We start from the raw sequence: 16,621 nt of genomic DNA, 5'->3' as shown, positions 1-16,621 counted from the left end.
GGTTCCCTCCAGCCGGTCGGCCCATGTGACCGGCAGCTTTTACCCATCAGCCCTTGCAGATGAGTCCGGCAACTACTTCTTCAACGGCAACTTCAAGGTGGACAGCCCCAAGAACTACCACATCGCGGGCACCGTGGTCAAGTACCGGCGGCCCATGGATGTCTACGAGACCGGCATCGAGTACATCGCGGCCCAAGGGCCCACCACCCAGGGCCTGAATGTCATGGTGGGTGTGAGGGTGGGCCGGCAGGGGCCTGCGGGTGGCTGCCATGGCGGCTCCCGTGGGTGCACGGCCCTGAACTGGGGGCCGTCAGGATGGGCAGTTCTGGCGCCCTAAGGCCTCTCGTAGAGATGGGGGGACACGTGGGGACAGAGCCACCCCGGGAACTCTTTGGACGTCACCAAGGCGGCATTCGGAACCTCACGCTACCAAACAAGGACCCGTCACAGAACTGTAAGGGGCACAGTGGGCAATGGGTGCCGGCGGGCTGGTGCCAGAGCCACCATCTATTTAGATCCTCTAGCTGCTGGGCTGAGGAGCGTCCCAGGCGGCCCAGCATGGGGGGGGGGGGGGGTGCCCACATCTGTACCTCCTCTCGGAGCGTCCGAGGCAGGCTGCGCCCTCCCCCCAGGCCACAGGCCACGAGCAGGCCAGGTCCCCAGGGAACGGAACGGCGCTCGGAGCTGGAGGTGCGTGTGCAGGAGGCCTGGGGGTCTCCGGGCAGCGCCTGTGCGGACTGCGGGGCAGGACCGGGCAGGGGAGGCGCGAGCCGGGCGGAAGGGACAGCAGCCGGAGCGCTGGGCAGCGTAGCCCCTCCGGGCACCTGAGTTGGGGGGGCGGTCTGGCTCAGCCCCTGGGGAGCCTGGGGAAGGGTCGTGACCTTGGAGAGGCAGCCCCTTGGGCTGAGGGCAGTCTCTGGGGAGGGGCCTGGCTGCGACCGTCATCGCCTCCGGGGCTCGTCCGCTCACCCCCTCTTGGCCGATGCCAGGGGCCGGCCCGTGTCTCACCGGAAACTGCACCGTGACAGGGTGGGGAGATGGGGGGACGCAGCCCGATCAGGCGGTGAGGCCACGCGGGAGCCGGCAGCTGCTCCCCTGTGGACGGGGCGGAAGAGCCATGGTCAGTGGCCACGGACCATCCATTGAGGTGGCGCTGATCTGCTCCGGGGAAGCTGCAGTGGGGGCCCTGCTCCTCAGGGACACTGCTCGGTGGCGTGGGCCGGTCCCCACGCCCCCCACTGCCCATCCCCCACCGCCCTCCCCCTGGCTCCGGGCTCCCGCGCCTCCCGGGAGCCTCTGTCCTCCAACTCGGGGCCCGGGGGAGGGCGGGCAGCACAGACAGCCCTCTCCGCCCTCCAGGTGTGGAACCAGAACGGCCGGAGCCCCTCCATCACCTTCGAGTACACGCTGCACCACGCCCACCGCCTGCCGCCCGGGCCCACCTACTACAGCTTCCCCGCCCCCGAGAGCGCCGAGAGCCAGGAGCTGGACGGCCCGCGGCTGCTGGGCTTCCTGCAGCACAATGGCTCGCTCTACGGCCAGGCCTCCCCCGAGCGCCTGGGCCTGGACAACCGGCTGTTCAGCCCCACGGGCGCCGGCCGGGACCTGGGGCTGAGCCAGGGCCAGGAGACCAACGAGGTGTGCGAGCCGGCCAGCGGCGGCAGGGCCTGTGAGGGGCCCCTCCAGGGCAAGGGCTCCCGAGGTAACCGGAAGGGGGTTTGGCAGGGGCTTCCTGGGGAGCGGGGCCTGGGGGGAGGGCCTTCGGCCTCCTCAGACCCCAGAGGAGCTTGGGAAGAGGCGCCTGCTGGGCAGGCTCAGGGCTCGGCCTTCGCACACGCCCGTCCTCTGACGTTCGTTCCTTGAGATGGGAGTGCTTGTCCCCACTTGACAGATGGGGAGACTGAGGCTTGGAGCGGGAGGGCTTGCTCACCTCGCACAGACCGCCATGGTGGAGTGGGAATCCAGCCTAGGACAGTCCGGCCCCATTGGGCTGGCGGGACTCCATCTGTGCACGAATTCGTGCACCGGGCCTCTAGTTTCCAAATAAGCTGACCTCCGGAGGTTCTGAGTGGACATGAATCTGGGGGACCCCCTTCAACCCACTGCAGACCCCCACCGACCGCCTAGACCAGCTTGTGTGCTCCCCGTGGGAAGTGTTCTCTAATGGGGCAGAAACCTGCCTCCGGGGGCTTCCAGGTTCAGCCCCGATGGGCCCCCTCTGCTCCCCCGACACGGGAGGGGCTGCCTGAAGCTGAGCCGCCATCTCCTCCGCAGACGGCAATGCAACGAGCACGGCTCTCCCCACGGACACGGATGACCGCGAGGCCGACGCCCGCTTCCCCCTGCGGGGGTTCTTCCCGGCCATCATCATCACCGGCCACGTCCTGGCCGAGGACCCCGACGACTCCAAGGAGTTCGACTTCAACGAGACACTGCACAGCATCTTCGTGCAGGGCGCCCCGGCCGACAGCCTGTACGAGGACTACGGCGAGAGCGAGGGCCCCTTCCTGGAGCTGAGCAGTGACCGGGTGACCAACAGCTCGTCCGAGGCCGCCTTCCCCAACGCCAGCGCCGGCCTGCCCGCCTCGGCCGGCAACAGGACGCACAAGGCCAGGTGGGAGGCGCCCCCGCCCAGGCTGGGGCCTCTGGCGGGGGAGGGGTGAGGGAGGCCTCGCCACGGGCTGTGGGGGGCTGGCCATGCCGCCTACCCCCTCTCCCGCCCCAGGGATCTGAGCAGGAGGTCGGAGGCCCGGGTTTTGGTATAAAATAGGTTTGCACCTTATGTTACACATTGCAATCAAAGGAGGGGGCTGCGTACGGGGGCTGCAGGGGAGGGAGGCGGGAGAAAGCCAGCGGGGACGTCTCTGGGACCGGGTTACCAGGTAACCGGACACACGGGCGCACTGCTTGCACGTGGGTGGGTGCTGGTTAGCAGCTTACAGGTTAACGCGGTGGCAACGCCGAGGGGACTAGTGGTCTCTGCGCTGGTGCGCGGGGTGCTTTGAGGGGTCTGGGAAAAAGGAAGGGACTCTGACATCCCAAAGGTCTGTTATTTGTCCTAAATAAAAAAAAATAAAAAATAAAAAAAGATGGACCTTTGACCTTTGACCTTTGCTCGGGAGAAACAATTGCTTGGACACCCAGAGGCATGTATCAGGCATGTGCGCACAGATGCAAACATAAACCGAAAGGCAGCGCAGGTGAGGTAAGGACTGCCCTTTGTGAGGGAGAAACAGGCCTTTGGTTTGAACGGGATGCCAGCAGGTGCAGCTTGTAGTCTTGCAGACACAGAAAGGGCACAGACCGCCCGGGGCGGGGACCGCCAGGAACGGCTCCTGGTGAGAGCTTTCATTTCAGACCATCCCTGTGGTTCCTCTGGGTCTCTGGGTTTGTGGGGCCTGCCGGCTGCCCCCTCCCCCGGAGCTGGCTGGTGGAGAGGGACCCTGCTGGGCTGACCTCTGCAGACCTGAGTCCCCGGCTCCACTCGCCTGCCGGGGGACCCAGACTCGCTGGGACCCTCCCTGGGCCTCAGTTTCCCCATCCCTAAGGAGGACTTGACAGAGGATGCCCAGGGCCCAGCACTCAGGGGTCAAACACGCCCAGGCCAGGCGGGCACAGGCTCCTGGGTCCTCAGCCACAGTTAGATTATCTCCTGCCCCATCCCATCTGACTCTCGCCCCACCCCAACCCCTGTGGGCACGTGGGTTCCCGGGGCTGTGGCATCCCAGAAACATACCATGGATTGTCACCCTCCGAGAGGCCCGGGCCGCGGGGGGGCGGGGAGGTGGCCGCCCCCGCGGGCAGCATCAAAGGGGCCAGCGGGCAGGGACCAAAGATGGTCCTTTAAGATAAAGGCCGAGGCAGAGGCGGGAAACCACCAGGCTGACGGCCTGAAATAGCCCCGTCTGGGCGAGCTGTCCAAACACAGGAAGTCCGTCTGCTCCCCGGAGGGCGAAATCAAAGGGGCGGCCCAGAAAGGAAAGGTTATTTTCATCTTCTCAGGACGGCCCAGCAATGAGGGGGCCACGCCAGGCCAGTCGCTGGAGGGAGTGTCCGCCAGCCTGGGGGGGAGCGGAGCCAGTGGCCTGCTGATCATTCACAAACAGGCACTGCGGGAGGGGACCAGAGGAGTGGGAGGAGCCTGATCTGCCAGTGGGAGGAGCCTAACCTGTCCAGAGTGGGAGGAACCTAACTGGGTGGGAGGAGCCTTACCTGTCCGGGTGGGAGGGGCTTAATCGGGGTGAGAGGAGCCTGACCTGCTGTTGTGGGAGGAGCTTAACCAGAGTGGGAGGGGCCTGACCTGCGGGGTGGGAGGAGCTTAACCAGAGTGGGAGGGGCCTGACCTGCGGGGTGGGACGGAGGCCGGGGTCACAGCTGCCCAGTGCCAGGGGCAGTCACCGGCCAGCCGGGCTGTTGGACGCCCAGGGCCGCGGGGCACCGGCGGGTGGAGGGCTGGGTTCCGGGGTTTCCCGGGTGTTTATGTGGCCGCGCTGGTGCGGAGAGCGATGCGGCGCCCACGGGAGAAATGCCCAGACCCGCAGGGATCGTTCTGAGCTGATTCCGCCGAACTGACACCTGTCAGGAGCAGTTTCAGGGGACGGAGGCCAGCTGCGGAGTTTATGCCTCAGGACCAAAGGGAAGACCTGGGGTGACCTGACGTGGCGATGGGCTGGGGAGGGGGAGCAAGCCCAGGGGCAGCCCCGGCTCTGGGTAAAGATGGGAGAACAGACACGGGCCTCTCTCACTCAGCGGTGCAGGGCAGTGAGCGGCCAAGGATGACAGGTAAGAGCGCTGGGGGTCTCTGTGCAGGGAGGGGCGGAGAAAGGGGAATGACTGCTATTGCCAAGGCCTGCCGGCAGGTAAGCTACTACAGGTGCACAATAGAGACAGACTGTGGAGGTCCAGGGTGACCGTGGGCAGGGACAGTCCCACGAATGCTGTTCGTGCTAAAGTTTCCGTTTCCAGCCGTCTGTCTGTCCTCTTGGTCTGCGAGTCTGTGGGACCTCCGTGCAGGCCCCCCTGGGCTGGTCAGGTCAGCGTGTGGCCTTGGTGCGCCCACGGTGGCAGCCCCTGAGAAGTGCCCTTCCTGCTTGACATCGAGTTTATTTTAAACGGCACCCTCCCCGGCGGTGAGTCACGCCTGCCTGCGGGGAGCGTGTAATTAGATTAAGATGGCTGTCTCCGTGCGGGGGCGAGGCCCGGTGGGACCTCCTCATGCGTGGCCTTTGTTCTGAGGAGACGCAGCTGCTGAGAGGAGGGTGGGGGCGGGCGGCACAGCTCAGCGTCTTCCAATCCGGCCTGAGGGGCCATCTCCCTGGTCCCCCCGCCCCAGGCCTTGCTCACCGGTGGCTCAGGCCCTTTGCTCTCAGGTGACAGGACCAGGACGGGTGAGTGGGAGGAGCGCAGGTTCACGTTTTCTCATGTTTTTCTCTTCTTTTTCAACTGCAGTTGCCATTTGGTGTTATTCTGTGTTGGTTTCAGGTGGCAGCATAAACAATCCTAGTGTTTAGTGTCCCCCCCATATTGCCAGCACCCGCCTGGCATAGTTATGACAATGCTATTGATATAGTTCCTGAATTTCTCCTCCTTTTTAAAAAATGTATTTTTATTGGTTTCAGACAGGAAGGGAGAGGGAGAGAGAGAGAGAAACATCTGTGATGAGAGAGAATCACGGATCGGCTGCCTCCGGCATGCCCCACACTGGGGATCAAGCCCCCAGCCCCCCGAAATGTGCTCTGACCGGGAATGGAACCCTGACCTCCTGGGTCATAGGTCGACGCTCAACCGCTGAGCCCCCGGCCGGGCTCCTCTCATTTTTAAGGAGGATGGTGGGGCATTTCCCCTTCCCGGGGGGCCCTGGTGTGAAGCCACCGGGGGAGGGGGCCCTGCAGGCTGAGCAGCTGGACCACCAGCCACTGCTCCCCGCCCCCCCCCGCCCCCTCCGTTTACGCAGCCTCGTCAGCTCACTCATTACTTCCTGGTCCTCAGAGCTGGAAGGCCTTTCGGGGCTTGTCCTGCCTCCTGGGCCCGAGGCTGCACCCCGATCTCCCCTGTGACAGTCAGCTCCCCTCGCAGCACCCAGGACCTCAGGGAGGCGACGCCCCGCTGCGGGGTCCCCGGAGGGAGGTGAGGGCCGGGCAGGGTGGGCCCACGGAGCGGAGCCGCCGTGTCCGAGCCCGGGAGCTGCCGCCTCGCCACGGCCACAGCCGCCCCCCTGTTCCCCCCCACCCCGGAGGAGCCCACATCGGATGTGGAGGCCGGGCCAGCACTCCCTGGCTCAGGGAAGCCGGCAGCCCCAACAATAGCTGGCTCCGGCCGCCCGGGCTCCGGCCAAGAATCCCGGCTGGTCGCTGGCGGGAGGTGCGCGCCTCTCTCCTCGCGGAGCAGCCGGCAGACCTGGGCAGCGGCGTCTGGGGGGGCCGCCACACCCCCGTCTGCGGGTTTTCTATTTTGATAATTGGAGGCGAGTGGCTGGTGGCCCCACTCAATCGGAATCCTGGCTGGGGAGGCGCAGGGCAGAGCCTGGCACGGTCCCAGCACCGAGGTGCTCTGACGCCCCTTCCCGGGGAGGTGGGGGGAGCTGAGGCTGGTTTGGCCCACCTCCCCCGCCCCCCCCACCCCCGAAGGAGCGCGGCCAGCTCAGTGCAGGGCGCTTGGACTCAGTCCCATCCACACCGCCCTGGGCCCCTCCTGCCTCCCGGGCCCAGACCCTGGGCGCTCTCACCCTCACGGCTGGGCGCTGCCTGGGGCTCAGGACAGGGTGCTGTCCCCTAAAACACAGCCCCCCACGGGGAGGACACCCCCCCCCCCCATGAGAGCTGGAGCGTGTCAGTGAGCGTTCCGCTTCTCACCCCGTCTCTGTTCGGCCTTGTTCCAGGACCAGGCCCAAGGCCCGCAAGCAAGGCGTGAGCCCGGCGGACATGTACCGGTGGAAGCTGTCCTCGCACGAGCCCTGCAGCGCCACCTGCACCACAGGTACCGCTGGGCCGCGGCCTGGGCCGGGCGGCTCCGTGCCGGGGCTGGGGCGTGCTGCTGACGGCGGGCACGGAGAGGGGTGGGCCTCTGGGCGTGATGCATGCCCCAGATGCTCCTCCTCACGGTCATTCGGAGAGCAGATATCCCTCTGGTTCAAAGGAAGAAAGCTGGGTGGTGGTGCTCACAGCACATCCAGGAGGGGGGACAGACCCACGTGGTCTAGGACCCAGGGCCTCGTTCAAGGTCCCGGACCTCATCCGGGCAGGAGCGGGGAGGGGGACCCAGACCCTTGGTGGCACCTGACAAGCAGGCACATGCAAGTGTTGAGCCGGGACTTGAACCTACATCTGTCTGCCACTGGCTGGCCGCCCCCACACCGAGGCACTGGCCGCAGCCACCAGGGGCCGGGCTCCATCTGCTGCCCCTCCCCCCCTCCCCCAGGGGGCGCTGTGAGGTCAGAGCCAGCAGATGCAGAGGGAGACCCGATGGGGCTGCAGAGCTGGGTTTGGGGTCCTGTCCCGGGTCCTCCCCTCAGCTGGACGCCCCTGCAGTCTGGCCAGCGAGGAGGAGGCCAGCCACTGGCCGCACTTGAGCAGCCGTGGTCCAGGTGTGGGCACTCCTCCTGTGGCCTCCGTTGGCATCACGGGGCGTGGGCCTGGGGGAAGAGCTGGGAGGTGGCTTGCAGGGTTCAGAGGGGGACACGGGTCCTCATGCTTGGCGCTTGGCTGGAACCCGGGGCCTGCCTCCTGGGCGTGGAGCTCGCCCTTTGACCCCTGACACCAGGAGGATGCAAGCAGGCTTTTTTTTTTTTTTTTAAATCCTCACCTGAGGATATTTTCCCATTGATTTTTAGAGAGAGTGGGAGAGAGAGGGAAAGAAAAGAGAAATATCGATGTGAGAGAAACATCGATTGGTTGCCTCCTACATAAACGCTAACCAGGGTCCAGGCCTGGGAGGAGCCTGTAACCAGGGTAGGTGCCCTTGACCTGTAGGTACCCTTGGGTCCGAAGGCCAAAGCTGTATCCACTGAACACACCGGCCAGGGCACGAGCCAGGCTTTGTGTGGTCAGCGAGTGCTTGAGATGCCTCGTTTGGTGGACCCCTGGCCAATGCTTAACCTCTGGGAGCCTGCCTTCCACCTCAGAGCGGGCTGAGCGCCTGGCCACGGTGGTCACGGGGACGGATGTGACACAGGGTCAGGCCTCACCATCCTCCACACGCTCCGTGCTGTGCATCTGGTCCCCAGACCGAGGCCGGCTCCTCTCAAAGCCCCGTCTCACGGCAGTGAGGGCAGGCCAGGTGCTGGGGGTGGCGACCCTCCCAGGCATGGGCTGTCTGACTACAGTGTTATGGACACAGCGGGCCCTCACCGCCCGGGGCCCGTCTGTCCAGGCCCATCTGCCGGGGCCTGTCCGCCCGGGGCCTGTCCGCCCGGGGCCTGTCCGCCCGAGGCCTGTCCACCCGGGGCCTGTCCGCCCGGGGCCTGTCCGCCCGGGGCCTCGATGTCCGGGGCCTGTCCGCCTGGGACCTGTCCACCCGGGACCTGTCCGCCGGGGGCCTCGCTGCCAGGGGCCTGTCTGTCTGGAGCCTGTCCGCCTGGGGCCTGTCCGCCCGGGGCCTGTGCCCGGGGCCTCGCTGGGAGCTCACGGAAGGCCTCTGGGACAGCGAAGCCCACCTCCTGCCCCCAGCTCAGCCACACAGCGCTCCTCCTTTTCCTTGGAGATCGCTCTGCTCTCCGCGGGGGTGGAGTGTGGGCGAGCTCTTACTGAGTCTCAATGATTCAAAAGGTCCCTCCGTCCCTCACACCCCCCAGGGCCCGGGTGACAGAAGGGTAGCCAGGGACCCCTAGCTCCATCCCCTCTGTTTCGTGATCCCCAATTTAAAGGGAGGGGTCCCCGTCTCGGCAGGTTTGAGAGGCACTGTGCTCAAGACTGCGGCATGAAGAGGGGGCCCCAACATTGTCCTCTGACTCTCCCGGCTTCTTGGGGACACCCCCATTTTGGGGACGAGCAAGCTGAGGCCTGGAGGGTCTGAGGGGACTCATGTCACCCCACCAGGGAGACTGGGCTGGGACTCGAATTCCAGTCTCTTTTTTGGGGGCCTGTGGGTCACCACGGGACGAGCAGTGAATGAACAATCGGGCACTGGGTGAGGGTCTGCTGCTCCTCCTGCTGGGACTTCTCTGGGCCCCGAAGCTGATATCTGAGCCCTGAAGCCCCCCCCTGCTCTCCACCCCCCCCCCCCGCCATCCCCCACTGAGAGGCCTGCAGGCGGAGCAGCCCAGCGCAGGCGGAGCGGCCAGTGCCTGCAGCCGGGCTGGTCCCCCCAGAACAGAGAAGATCCGAGGGGGCTGTCGGCCAGGCTGTTTCACTCCATCCAGCTGGGGCTCGGAGGCAGGATGCTGGCCTTCAGCACCGCAGGGAGGGGGGAGGGGCCGGGCACATTGGCCTCCTCCAGGGGCCTGGCCACCCAGAGGGAGGGTTCCACTTCTCCATCACTCAGGAACGCCTCTCTCTCTCTCTCTCTCTCTCTCTCTCTCTCTCTCTCTCTCTCTCTCTCTCACACACACACACACACAGTAACAATGACAATAGCAAACCTACCCCCACCAGCCGCCACCAATGCTGACTGCCACCTGGAGTCATCTGCCTCCTTGGCAGGGACCCACCACTGCTGTGAGGGTGGCCTGTGCCCAGCGGGTGCCAGGCATTGGTGCTGGGAGGAGGGCAGAGCAGCAGAGGGCAGAGGCAGGGCAAGGAATTGGCAATATGTCCTCTGGGGTGTGCGGAGCCCAGAAAGAGACACACACAGCACTGGAGACAGAAGGTCTGGGGGGAGTGTGGTGGGGACTAGAACATGCCACAGAAGGGCAGGAGTCTGAGAGCTATAATATCTGGGAGGCTGGGAAGGGCTGGAATGGTTAGATTTCTGTCCCATATTCATCCAACAATCCACCCATTCAGCAACCTATCCATCCATCCACCCATCCATCCATCCATCCACCAACCCATCCACCCACCCACCTATCCATCCATCCATCCATCCACCCATCAACCCATCTATCCATCCACCCACCAATTTATCCATCCACCCACCAATTTATCCATCCATCCACCAACCTATCCATCCATCCACCTACCCACCCACCAACCCATCCATCCACCCACCTATCCATCCATCCATCCATCCATCTACCCATCAACCCATCCATCCATCCACCCACCAACTTATCCATCCACCCACCAACTTATCCATCCATCCACCAACCTATCCATCCATCCACCCACCCACCAACCCATCCATCCACCCACCTATCCATCCATCCATCCACCATCCACCCGCCCACTCACCCATAGATGGTAGTTACTGCATGATTGGAAATCAGTGACCCCAGCTGCCTGGGGCTTTATAGAGGCCAGTTTGAGTTTATTCCAAGCCCAGGTTGTGACACATGACCTGGTGCCCAGCCTGGCTGGCTGGGGTGGGGGAGGGGTGCAGAGAGAAGAGGTCAGCCCTGAGCCCTCCTGTCCTGTCTGTCAGCTGGCTGCTGTCCTTGTCTCCATGTGAGCCAGGCGCTGGGCTCTGAACGGCCAGGGGGCCTCCAGGGGGCTGCCCAGTGCTCACAGCCTTTCCCTCCCTGAACCCAGGGGTCATGTCCACCTATGCCACATGCGTGCGCTACGACGGCATCCAGGTGGAGGACAGCTACTGCGACGCCCTGACCCGCCCCGAGCCGGTGCAGGAGTTCTGTGCGGGGCGGGAGTGCCAGCCCAGGTACTGCCCAGGCCCGCAGGGTGTGTGGGGTGGAGTCTGAATCCTGCTCCCCCAGGGGCTCTGTGGGCGGGGCGGGCGGGGAGGGGCCGCACCCACCTGCCCGCCAGGGTCCCTCTGCGTCCGTTCGCAGTGCCTCTATCACTGAGCTCTGCACACAGTAGGTGCTCAATCAGTGCCTTTCTCGGCAGAGGAGAAACCTTTCTGAACATGACTCTGCACCAGGGTGATGCCTCTGCCAGGGATTACACCTCCGATTCCCTGTGATGGTGGGGAGGGGAAAGGGGAGGCCCCGTCCTTCTAGCCCAACCTCCTGTCCGGCCTCCTTGGTGGTCAGAGACGGGAGCCCGGCCGTGCCCCCCTCCAGCCAGGCTCAGGGCGGAGCTGGAGCTGGAGCAGCGGCCAGATGGGCCCAGGCCCAGCCCGCTGTCACCCGTCCTATGGGACCGGCGGCGCCTCGTCCCTGCTCTGCCACAGCCCTGCTCTCCCAGCTTCTCTCCACTCCGTCCCTGCTCCCACTCACATGGCCCCGCCCACCCCACTCACATGGCCCCGCCCACCCCACGCACAGGACCCCTCCCCTCCCACTCACGTGACCCCGCCTCCTCCCACGCACATAGCAGGAAGGCCAGGTGGGAGCAGGTAGAGGCAGCCCCCGGCAGGCCAGGCGCCCATTCCAGGTCCCCCCGCACCCACTGAGGTGCTCCCACAGCGTGGGGTCCCCGGACAGCAGCCCCGCTGTGGGGCCTAGCCTGTCCTGTCTGGCTTGGTCCTTGCGGTACTCACCGCAGGGAGCGAGCAGGGTCACGTTTTCTCGGGGTGTGGGGATGGTTGGCGGGGTGGGGGAGGGTGGGGGGTTGTGGGGGGCAGAAGGCGGGGTGGGGGAGGGTGGGGGGTTGTGGGGGGCAGAAGGCGGGGTGGGGGAGGGTGGGGGAGGGTGGGGGCAGTGGGGGGGAAGCGGGGTCACCGAGCTGCCCCCCCCCCCCCCGCAGGTGGGAGACCAGCAGCTGGAGCGAGTGCTCGCGCACCTGCGGAGAGGGCTTCCAGTTCCGCACGGTGCGCTGCTGGAAGATGCTGTCGCCCGGCTTCGACAGCTCCGTGTACAGCGACCTGTGCGAGGCGGCCGACGCCGTGCGGCCCGAGGAGCGCAAGGTCTGCCGCAACAAGGACTGCGGGCCGCAGTGGGAGATGTCCGAGTGGTCCGAGGTGCGCGGGCGGGCGGGGTGCCGGGAAGGGGGGAGGGGAGGGCGGGGGGTGGGAGGGGCGGGGGGTGTGCCTGGGAGGGGAGGCTGTGTGCGGGGGGGGAGCAGGCCTGTGGCGCAGCAGCCCCACCCACCCTCTCCCTCTCCCAGTGCCCGGCCAAGTGCGGGGAGCGCGGCGTGGTGACCAGGGACATCCGCTGCTCGGAGGACGAGAAGCTGTGCGACCCCAACACCAGACCCAAGCGGGAGAAGGACTGCACGGGGCCCCCCTGCGACCGCCAGTGGACCGTCTCGGACTGGGGGCCGGTGAAGCCAGGGCCCCGGGGCGGGCGCTGCGAGGGCGGGGAGGGCCCGGGCTCTGCCTGGCCGTGCCCCAGGCTCCCACTTTCCGGGAGTGAGGATGAGGGGGAAGAATGGCCTTTCTCCTCCTTACTAAGAATCAGACCTCGATCCAAAGACCGGGGCCCCATGGCCGCCCCCTTTTATAACCGCTGTCTGCCCCCCCTTTTATAACCACTGTCTGCCCCCCCTTTTATAACCACTGTCTGCCCCCCTTTTATAATCCGCTGTCTGTCCCCCCCTTTATAACCGCTGTCTGTCCCCCCTTTTATAACCGCTGTCTGTCCCCCCTTTTATAACCCGCTGTCTGTCCCCCCTTTTATAACCCGCTGTCTGTCCCCCCTTTTATAACCGCTGTCTGCCCCCCCTTTTATAACCCGCTGTTTGTCCCCCCCTTTTATAACGAGTCTGTCCCCCCTTTTATAACCGCTGTCTGCCCCCCTTTTATAACCCGCTGTCTGTCCCCCCTTTTATAACGAGTCTGCCCCCCCTTTTATAACCACTGTCTGCCCCCCCTTTTATAACCGCTGTCTGTCCCCCCTTTTATAACCCGCTGTCTGCCCCCCCTTTTATAACCCGCTGTCTGCCCCCCCTTTTATAACCCGCTGTCTGTCCCCCCCTTTATAACCGCTGTCTGTCCCCCCTTTTATAACCCGCTGTCTATCCCCCCTTTATAACCCGCTGTCTGCCCCCCCTTTTATAACCACTGTCTGCCCCCCCTTTTATAACCGCTGTCTGTCCCCTTTTATAACCCGCTGTCTGTCCCCCCTTTTATAACCGCTGTCTGTCCCCTTTTATAACCCGCTGTCTGTCCCCCCTTTATAACCCGCTGTCTGCCCCCCCTTTTATAACCACTGTCTGCCCCCCCTTTTATAACCGCTGTCTGTCCCCTTTTATAACCCGCTGTCTGTCCCCCCTTTTATAACCGCTGTCTGTCCCCTTTTATAACCCGCTGTCTGTCCCCCCTTTTATAACCCGCTGTCTGCCCCCTTTTATAACCGCTGTCTGTCCCCCCTTTTATAACCCGCTGTCTGTCCCCCCTTTTATAACCCGCTGTCTGCCCCCCCTTTTATAACCGCTGTCTGTCCCCTTTTATAACCCGCTGTCTGCCCCCCCTTTTATAACCGCTGTCTGTCCCCTTTTATAACCCGCTGTCTGCCCCCTTTTATAACCGCTGTCTGCCCCCCCTTTTATAACCGCTGTCTGCCCCCCCTTTTATAACCGCTGTCTGCCCCCCCAATGTCCATCTTTGCCCCTCTTGGCGGGAAAGTCGCCCAGGTATCCCCCGGGTGCCCGCTGGGTGCCGGGTGCACAGATGCCCACCTGGCTTTTCAGATGCTTTTCTGTGTGCTTCCCACCCAGCACGCAGCATTTCTGCAATTAGAACAGAAAATGTAACTGGGAACGTAGTTACCATGGCAACAGCATCCCATGCTGGAAGGGCAGGAAGGGAGTCCTCTCTCTGGGGAATGACGTCAGGGCGCTGGGGGCAGCGGGCCCTGACGCCCTGTCCCCCTCCTCCTGCCCCCCTGCCCCCCTACCCCCTGCCCCTCCGCCCCCTATCCCCCACCCCTCCGTCCCCCTGACCCCTGCCCCCCCGCCCCCCGCCCCCCTGCCCCCCTGCCCCCTATTCCCCTGCCCCCCTGCCCCCCTGTCCCCCTGCCTCCCTGCCCCCCTGCCCCCCTGTCCCCCCGTACCCCTGCCCCCCTACCCCCCGCCCCTCCGTCCCCCTGCCCTTCTGACCTCCTGCCACCCCCGCCCCCCTGCCCCCCTGTCCTCCTGCCCCCCTGTCCCCCTGCCTCCCTGCCCCCCCGCCCCCCCGCCCCCCTGCCCCCCTGCCCCCCTGCCCCCTATTCCCCTGCCCCCCTGCCCCCCTACCCCCTGCCCCTCCGCCCCCTATCCCCCACCCCTCCATCCCCCTGACCCCTGCCCCCCTGACCCCCTGCCCCCCTGTCCCCCCGTACCCCTGCCCCCCTATCCCCCGCCCTTCCGTCCCCCTGCCCTCCTGACCTCCTGCCACCCCCGCCCCCCTGCCCCCCTGTCCTCCTGCCCCCCTGTCCCCCTGCCTCCCTGACCCCCTGCCCTCCTATCCGCCCGCCCCCCCGTCCCCCTGCAGTGCAGCGGCAGCTGCGGCCTGGGCCGCATGATCCGGCACGTGTATTGCAAGACCAGCGACGGGCGCGTGGTGCCCGAGTCGCAGTGCCAGATGGAGACCAAGCCACTGGCCATCCACCCCTGCGGGGACAAGAACTGCCCCGCCCACTGGCTGGCCCAGGACTGGGAGCGGGTGAGTGTCTGAGCCCCCTGGGCCGGCCCGGGGGAGGGCACCTGGCTGGGAGCCACGTGTTCAAAATGAGGGCTTCGCTGTCCGCTGTGAGCACAGTCCGTTAGAAACTCATCTGAAGTAGAAAAAGGCCAACAGCAGGAGGACTCCGTGAACTTCCCATCTCAGTAGGCAGCTGCTCAGCGATGTGTACTGACTGCCCCCTCCCCCACTCCCTACCCCCTCCCCCGGCCCCCACATTCCCCTCTCACGCAGGGAGACCTGGGGGGGCGGGGGTCACTTGCTTCTGGCCCCCGGGCCCTCGTTCTCAGGACCAATGTCAGGGTCACAGCCTGCGGTTCCAGACCGATGGTCCTCCATCAGTTGGCTCCGGCGGCCGCCAGGCCCCAGGGCATCTTGGGCCAAATGGCCATGGGCCGTTTTGTTTCAAAACAGCCGGTTTTCTGCTAAACTGCTTTTGACCAAACCCGCTTGGGGCCAAATGGTGATCGAGCAGAGTTCTCAGCCGTTATGCCACCCACGTCAGCATGTCCCCCGGTGGCTATGTTACCCCCGGAGCCGCGTGGGCTGTATCCTGACCTCTGACTCCCAGCCTCTGACCCCTGGCCTCTGACCCCCGGCCTCTGACCCCGTCTGTCCCCGGCTCAGTGTAACACCACCTGCGGCCGCGGCGTGAAAAAGCGGCTGGTGCTATGCATGGAGCTGGCCAACGGGAAGCCGCAGACGCGCAGTGACCCCGAATGCGGGCTGGCCACCAAGCCGCCCGAGGAGAACATGTGCTTCGAGAGGCCCTGCTTCAAGTGGTACACCAGCCCGTGGTCTGAGGTGAGCACCTGCCGCTGCCCTCGAGGCCGCCGGGGCCAGGCCCGGGGCTGAGCCGGTCCTGGTACCTCCGCGCCTGCCCCAGGTGCCCCTCATCTCCCCATGTCAGCTTCCATCCTGGCTTCTGTCCCCGAAAGCGTCTCAACTCTGCCCCCTCTTCCAGGAAGCCTTCCTGGATCTCACCTCTGGGATCCCTGCAACGCTGGGCCTGGGCCTCTCTTAGTCTGGGTTGCTTCTGCCCTCCACAGCAGCCTGTGAGCCATGCATCTCACAGCACTGTGCCCTCAGGGCTTGTGGGGCCACAGGAACCAGAGCCTGGCAGGACGCAGGGCCCGGGTGCAGCGGCATGGCGGACCTGGGCGCTGGGGCAGAGGGCAGCCAGGAGGAAGAGTGGCAGCTCCCTTGCTCCTGGGGTGGCGTTAGCCAGGGGGCCAAGGGGGGCTACTGGCTGTGGAGCTATGTCAGGGTGCAAGGGGCCCCCTTGGAACAGCAGGGTTCGGCTAGGTGAGGGTGGGAAGAGCAGCAGGTGCGGCTGGGCCAGGGCTTGGGGTCCCCGGAAGCCATGCTGAACCTGCACCTGGAAAGTGGCATTGGGCCTCAGCGGAGGGCGGGGGCAGGGGGGGCAGCTGTGGGTGGGCAGGACCCGCTAGGTGCAGGTGCTGTGCTGGGTGCCACCCCCGAAGGGAGGAGAGCCATGAACGGGGGTGAGGGGGAGCCCAAAAGCCAGCCTGGGAGCGCTGGGGGCGGGTCCCCCTGTACTGCCCCATGGCAGTGAGAGGGGAGGGGAGCTGGCACGGACAGTGGGTGTGGGAGGCTGGTGAGAGCTTGCTCCTCCAGCTGCTCTCCCCTCCCCGCGGACGGAGGAGGAGGTGCCGGGGCCAATCCAGAGGCTCCTTGGGGCGTCCACCGAGGCCGCTGTCCTCCCCGCTCAATGCCAAGCCGTGCACGCTTGGGCATGGCGGGGGGCGCTCCCCGCTGAGTCCCACCTCCTCCGCGGAGGGGCCGGAGGACGGGCCCAGGGCCCAGACGGCCTGGGTGACGTGGGGTCAGCCGCGCGGGGGAGCCAGGGGGCCGCCTGCGGCTGTTGGCGGGAGGCGTGGGGCTAACCGGGGTCAGCAGCTGTCCCTGGAGTCTGGCCGCTCGGCGGGGTTTTCCGAGGGCAGCATCTGGACAGAGTGCGGAGGGGGCTTCGGGGCCGTGCAGCCGGCCTGCGGCTCTTGACGGGAGT

The 16,621-nt window shown here is 65.7% G+C and overlaps 1 protein-coding gene across 1 annotated transcript in view; it reads left to right on the top strand.

Annotated features, from left to right (window-relative positions):
* ADAMTSL2 (ADAMTS like 2) overlaps window positions 1-16,621 on the top strand; it is a gene marked incomplete at its 3' end in the record, with an annotated part of 29,761 nt that overhangs the window by 11,933 nt on the left and 1,207 nt on the right. Inside the window, exons 9-17 of the mRNA XM_084899122.1 lie at window positions 51-226; window positions 1,360-1,702; window positions 2,275-2,614; window positions 6,878-6,975; window positions 10,623-10,749; window positions 11,739-11,952; window positions 12,099-12,254; window positions 14,404-14,574; window positions 15,220-15,396. Of these exons, the coding sequence (XP_084755248.1) occupies window positions 51-226; window positions 1,360-1,702; window positions 2,275-2,614; window positions 6,878-6,975; window positions 10,623-10,749; window positions 11,739-11,952; window positions 12,099-12,254; window positions 14,404-14,574; window positions 15,220-15,396 (1,802 nt within the window). The remainder of the gene's footprint in view (window positions 1-50; window positions 227-1,359; window positions 1,703-2,274; window positions 2,615-6,877; window positions 6,976-10,622; window positions 10,750-11,738; window positions 11,953-12,098; window positions 12,255-14,403; window positions 14,575-15,219; window positions 15,397-16,621) is intronic.

The sequence above is a fragment of the Pipistrellus hanaki genome, assembly GCF_964339955.1.
Source record: "Pipistrellus hanaki genome assembly, chromosome: 11".
NCBI lineage: Eukaryota > Metazoa > Chordata > Mammalia > Chiroptera > Vespertilionidae > Pipistrellus > Pipistrellus hanaki.
This window is presented reverse-complemented; position numbering and strand designations above follow the sequence as displayed.